This window comes from Pseudorasbora parva, chromosome 2 (assembly GCF_024679245.1).
Source record: "Pseudorasbora parva isolate DD20220531a chromosome 2, ASM2467924v1, whole genome shotgun sequence".
Lineage (NCBI taxonomy): Eukaryota > Metazoa > Chordata > Actinopteri > Cypriniformes > Gobionidae > Pseudorasbora > Pseudorasbora parva.
Genome location: NC_090173.1, coordinates 6,839,619 through 6,846,658, shown reverse-complemented (window position 1 = coordinate 6,846,658; position 7,040 = coordinate 6,839,619). Strand labels below are relative to the sequence as shown.

At 40.5% G+C, this 7,040-nt stretch overlaps 1 protein-coding gene across 1 annotated transcript; it reads right to left on the bottom strand.

Annotated features, from left to right (window-relative positions):
- Window positions 1–1,945: 1,945 nt before the first annotated feature.
- Window positions 1,946–3,794, bottom strand: LOC137089345 (GTPase IMAP family member 4-like). Its single transcript, XM_067452918.1, has 3 exons — window positions 3,203–3,794; window positions 2,222–3,103; window positions 1,946–2,049 (listed from the first exon to the last, which is right to left on the bottom strand). The coding sequence occupies exons 1-3, from the start codon at window positions 3,792–3,794 to the stop codon at window positions 1,946–1,948; spliced, it is 1,578 nt and encodes a 525-aa protein (XP_067309019.1).
- Window positions 3,795–7,040: the final 3,246 nt, after the last annotated feature.

Here is a 7,040-nt window from a genome sequence, read left to right as displayed (position 1 = left end):
CGACACGTCTTTAAAATATTGAGCACCCCCATATTGCCAAAATGGTATGATCCTCGTTTCATAACACCCGCAAAGATTCGACCGTGAGATCGGTGGTTGAATCAGGCTCCACATAGCGATACATCGAATCTTCGACTATTCGGGGTCACCCCTACTGATTACTATGCTAACATTTTATGAAGTAAGGCAGCACCAGCAGCTCCACCAGCAACTCCACCAATAAATCCACCAGCAGCTCCACCAACAACTCCACCAGCAACTCCACAAAGAACTCCACCAACAACTCCACCAGCAACTCCACCAGCAACTCCACCAGCAGCTCCCCAACAACTCCACCAGCTGCTCCCCCAACAACTCCACCAGCAGCTCCACCAGCTGCTCCCCCAACAACTCCACCAGCAGCTCCACCAGCTGCTCCCCCAACAACTCCACCTGCAACTCCACCAGCAGCTCCCCCAACAACTCCATCAGCAACTCCACCAGCAGCTCCACCAGCTGCTCCCCCAACAACTCCACCAGCAACTCCACCAGCCCCCCCAACAACTCCAGCAGCAGCTCCCCCAACAACTCCACCAGCAGCTCCACCAGCTGCTCCCCCAACAACTCCACCAGCAACTCCACCAGCAGCTCCCCCTACAACTCCACCAGCAACTCCACCAGCAGCTCCCCCAACAGCTCCACCAGCAACTCCACCAGCAACTCCACCAGCAGCTCCCCCAACAACTCCACCAGCAACTCCACCAGCAACTCCACCAACAACTCCACCAGCAGCTCCCCCAACAACTCCACCAGCAGCTCCCCCAACAGCTCCACCAGCAACTCCACCTGCAACTCCACCTGCAACTCCACCAGCAACTCCACCAGCAACTCCACCAGCAGCTCCCCCAACAACTCCCCCAACAACTCCACCAGCAACTCCACCAGCAACTCCACCAACAACTCCACCAGCAGCTCCCCCAACAGCTCCACCAGCAACTCCACCAGCAGCTCCCCCAACAACTCCACCAGCAACTCCACCAGCAACTCCACCAGCAACTCCACCAGCAACTCCACCAACAACTCCACCAGCAACTCCACCAGCAACTCCACATGCAACTCCACCAGCAACTACACCAGCAACTACACCAACAAACCCAACTCCAATAACTAATCCACCTGTAGAAATGAAGTAGCTATCAGTAGCGCATAATCATTTGTTGCATTTTGCTGGTTAGGTTTGAAACCCGCCACAAGGTGTCCGGTAAGAGACTTGGAAAAGATGTTTGGAATATGGGAGTAACCCGTTTATTAGTCACCACAACAACTCAGGGATTAGTGATGGTAAACAGTTGTCCTTAGTTGTGGGTGTTTAGTATGTGTGTGGTTTTCTATAAACATAGAAAATACAGAGTAAATATACATGACAATAACATTAAATGTTCTAACAGAAATAAACAAGATGAATAATCAGTGAAATACAGTATCAAAAGTGTAATGATTGAATAAAGACAAACTCGCTATGTCATACACACTAATTTAAACGGTAAATATCTTAATTTGTACAACATTATATCAGCGGTGCTCTGTCTGGACATGTTCTGCGCGCATCCACATTAAGTTGTTTACAACTTTAGAATATCTCAATAACGGGCACTTAGAAACCAAATTACACCGAAATACAAATGGAATATACATGAATAACATCAGTATAAGCAATTATAAATAAAGGAAATATATATATATATATATCACAACATCATGCTAAAGACCGAATTATCTCTCATCATTGGCCATAATAAACTAACGTGTTATAATCGCAAATAGAACAGACCGCTTGGTCCAGCGTGTCACGCGTTCGCAACAAATATAAATAATACACTTACTTTGAATAGACGCACAACACCCGGACAATGTATAAAGTAAACTATATGTAATGCAAATGCAAAGGTAAAGTTCAGCATCGGCATCAGCGCTCTGACGGGCTCAGTCCCAAGTTCACACTAAGCGCTGTGGGCGGGCTGTTCGCCTGCACGTAGATCTGTGAGCGCTGACTGGCTGCTGTGCTGGATGCTGGGCATCAATCAATCTCGGCAAACAGAGAAAGCTTTTATCAGAAGGCATATTATTCTTATGACTTTAATGGCCGTTTTTACACCACTAATAACACCTATTAATACTCCAAATGCAATGCCTTTAAAAAAATGTTTATTATACTTGGAAAAGAACTTCTTAAATCCATTGCTCTCATTTTGTCTTTTTCTCTCCTCTTCTTCTCTCTGTATCTCTGCTTTAAGTCTTTCTAATTTAGCTTCCATCTCTGCTCTGGTTCTCCCCTCAGTCTCCATTTTCACTCTCTCAATCTCCTCTTGTATTTTTTTCTCCACTCGTTGTTTTCTCTCCTCTTCCTCTCTCAGTCTCTGCTCTTCTTCCTCTCGTCTGAATCTCTGAGCATCTTCAAACATCTGATTACTGTAGTGTCCTCCTCCATTCTGCTCTATCATTGAGTCAATCTTCTGCAGTAGATCCTTCACCTGCTCTCTGTTATTCTGAGCTTTATTGTTGAAGACGTGAAATCTGCCTCCACACTGATCAACTAGATCTCTTAATCTACAGTTCTCCTTAATGAGCTCCTCTACTGTCTGTCCTTCTAGCTGATCTCCATGAGTGAAGAGAATGATGGAGTATTTTAACACCTCCTGACCAAACAACATCTCAATGATCTGAGGAATCTTCTGCTCATGCTCTGTGAATCTCATGTTCACAGGAAACACAATGAGAAAAGCGTGCGGTCCAGGACTGGATATATAAACACTTTTCGCTATCTCTGTCATTAGCTCCTCAAGGTTCATCCGTGTGTCAAAGAATCCAGGAGTATCAACTACAGATACAGATCTGCCTGAAACCGTGGCTTGAACATCTGAACATTCACGGGTTACTGAACTCATACTCATGACAGAGTTAAACTCTTTCTGTCCCAGGATTGTGTTTCCAGCTGCACTTTTCCCAACACCAGTTTTACCCAGAAGAACAATCCGTCTGGATGAAGGACTGGAGACAGGAGCGGCTGGTTCATCATCTGTCTGATCTTTTCTTTTCAGTGGATTCAGTATCTCTGCTCCTTCTCCTGCATAAAAAGAAACAAAAGAATTGAATACTACAGTCACTTACCACTAAGAATTGTATAAAAGTGTATATTTATTTAATATTATTATAAAAGACGCACCCTGTATTTCAAAATATGGCTTAAGTATTTCAAAAATCAGCCTTTGAACTTGTCCAGTATGTCCTTTCTTCTTGTTGTTGAACACGTGGTATCTCTGCTCATATTTCTGAACGAGTCTCTTCAGTGGTTCAGTGTCATCGATGAACTCTTTTATAGTCATGTTTTCATCCTCCAGTTCGTCTCCTCTGGTGAAGAGAATCCAGGTTTTCTTCAGCCGTTCTTCTCCCAGCAGCTCCTCAATCTTCTCCACAGTTTTTCTCTCTTCTTCAGTGAATCTGTCAGCTTTGATGACCAGCAGAAACACACAGGGACCAGATTCACATTTCTGAAGAACCTCTTCATATTTCTGCTGAATCTCTTCATCTTTCAGCTCTGTGTGCCAGAATCCTGGTGTGTCATAAGCAGTGAGTGTAATGCCACCAACAGTTCCAGATTCAACAGCAACATCTTGAGTGACAGATCTAGAGCTTTTCTTTGAGATGAAAGCTTGTCGTTCCAGGATTGTGTTTCCTGTTGCACTTATCCCAGCTCTGGTTTTTCCCAGCATGACCACATTCAAACAGTCATTTTGTTCTGTATTTGTATCCTCCATTTTCAGTGTGTAGCCTAAAACTAAATAACACAACTTCTTGTGAGATAGATTCAAGTATTATACAAGTTTTCTAATATTAATTATCAGCTATCAGAGGTGGAAAGTCAAGGGGTCATAAAGTAAAAGTCCTGCCATATGTTTATTCCACTCATGAACCTTGTTCATGAGGAGAGAAAAAAAATGCATTGTGATTCTCTGAACAACGATTCTGGATCAATTCTGAGAATTTTAGAATCAATTAGAAGCTCCAAATCGATTCTCAAATTTTCAGAATTGATATATTATTTTATTTTTTACTAGTGCTTATTCTATGTAGTGAATAATTGTTTAAGGTCTAATGTTACTCTGACACATATCTATGGTGAACAGACAGGAAGTAAACGTGGTGACTTCTGCCGAATCCTTCGAATATTCATATATTTAATAATTGTTTAATCAAAGCGTCATCCTCAATAAACCCGTCTCTGGCGTGATACCTCGAACTTTAGAATATTCCGATCAAATATGATTTCTGATGTGTAAGATTACCAGAATAATAATCATACACTGTGTGTTAATAGGCCAGAGGAGAACTGGCACCCTGACTGAGTCTGATGTGTGTGTCGCGTTTCATGCAATTTGAAGCATTGTAAGTCACAAAAGCATCGAAAAAGAATATTACAGTTTAATGCGCTTCCAAGGCAACAGTATTTAAAATATCAGGAATTTTGGAAGTTTGAAGTAAATTGGGTGAAAATAAGATGGTGATTTAAAGTATTTTTGAAAGTGACACACTTCCTGCTGCCAGTTGGTGGCGCTATAACTTTGACTCACAAAAGTCCTATCCATGTGATCGGCCTCTTACAATGAACACAGCTGAAGTTTCATCAAAATTAATAAATGTATGCATAAGTTATAACACACTTCCTGTTTCCATTTTCTTGCCATAAATTTGTCTCCTCACTACTGCCAAATTGTTTGAGATATTAAAAATCTGCTTGCAATTTAGCATCCTCAATTCCTTGACCTCATGCTGACTGAGTTTGGCACTGATTGGGTGACTTGTACAGGTGCTGGTCATATAATTAGAATATCATCAAAAAGTTGATTTATTTCACTAATTCCGTTCAAAATGTGAAACTTGTATATTATATTCATTCATTACACACAGACTGATATATTTCAAATGTTTATTTCTTTACATTTTTAAAAACCTATTGTATTTGTGCCGGTTTTTATTCTGCTGTAAAACGCATCGTGCAGACCAAACCGTAAGGGCTAGAGACTTGAAACTTGGCCAATAGGTAGTACAAAAATCGAGTAGAGGTTATCAAATTATGAGCCGGATTGGCCTATAGGTGGTGCTATAACAATCAATTGCACGAAACTGCTCATAACTCCTAGACCATTGGCCGTAGCCTCTAGTGCCTTATATAGTTGGAATCCTTGGCTCAAGATGGACAAGACACATGCCTCGAATTGGCTCGGTCTTCAGGTGCCAATTTTGAGATTTTTTTGTTGTTGTTGAAAAACCTACTTTTGCAAAGTAGTCCCTGGTGTTTTGACCGATCCGAACCAAACCAGTGCAGAAATGTTCCCTGGAGTCAGATTATTATTATTTACTTACTGAGACTAACACAAGACAGTCGAGGTCAGATGTCTTCCAGAAGAGCTTTAACAAAATCTCCCCGTATTGTAATGTTACTTTAACTTTCAACAATGACACGTTCTTGTGAAGCTGTTTGTCTCCAATAGGTTGCCCGCTCCGTTTTGAAGAAGCGAAGAATTAACTTAACTAAGGGATTTCTGTATATATGTGTTCACATGTCATATCAGAAAAAAATCTATGCTTTGTCTAAGGGATTCAAATCTTAACCTAAAATTCTGTGAATAAATTCAGCCCAGGACTAAAGAATAATGTACAGGCAGCCAGTGGTTATAAACATATAATGTATGCATACATACAAAAATAGACATTCTATTTAGAAATCAAAATTCAGAATGTCTGATCTGTGGCAAGAAAGTATTTTTGGTGAATGTTATCTATTAATATTTTTTGTCAGTAATGATCTCAACATTTTATTAATTACAAACAACAACAAACATTTTATTAATTACAATTTTGGTAACACTTTATGGTAAAGGGTACATGAATTATCATGAATTCATACATGACTTATGCATTACTACATGCAATAATATATCATGAATCAGGAAATTAAAGCTTCAGCGTAAGTTCTGCTAGAAAGATTCAACGTTATGTCACGCATCACTTTCATTGAAAAATCAACATTACCTTACACATGCACAGGTGTTGGAAACTCAGAAGTGAAGACCAGGAGAACTTGGGTATATCTTCCTGGCAGGCGTTCCTCTTTATTGAGAAACACACGTGCCGTCTGTGGCTGCAGTCGTCCAAGTCTAATTCTAAACACTATACATTGTAATTTATCCACATTTCAGTGGGAGGGATTTACACAGTAGAGGAGGAGACAATCTAAACAAAGGAATGCACATGTTGTATAGGTAAAAGGGACACACCCCATACATTTCCAGGTCACCAGTCCTAATCCTATCAGCATAACAGTGCCGATCAGACCACCAATCCAAATCCTATCAGCATAACAGTGCCAATCAGACGAATAGATGCAAATGTGATCACTCTGACAATGTTGCTTATAGATCAGGAAGTGCATTAAGACAAAAGACTGATTAGCTTGATCTCCTTAGAATGTAGTCAGCCTGTACCTCCAAACTGTAAAGCATTATGTACATAACAAACTTTTTGTGTACTATTACATTGGAACCTTGATATAACAATTTATAAATTTGTATTCCCACACAGGCTAGACCAGTATATCAATTAATGTGATTAACTAAAGTTTTTCATTAATCATAATCATGTCATAGTAGCCTACAAAATTGGTCAATCACAGCACATAGCACATGATTTCTGTTGACATTATAATACAGTAGTCATCATTAACTAAGCATTAGCTTCTCAAGACTTCATCATGTTTGTGGCCCTTCAACTAAAGCGGTGGCATGGTCCTTTGAAACGATGAATGTGTTATTAATGATGGCATTGTGAAATGACATGAAAATGTACATGAAAGTTCAAGCCTTTACACACAGTTATCTTAAGCTTTTTCATAGGTTAATGTGAGGTACAGATGAATATTAAAGTCAATGAATTCAAGTTCACTTAAACTCTTCCCTCCCTCTGCTGCGGCGTCGTGTTATGACAGTCAACACAATGATGATTAA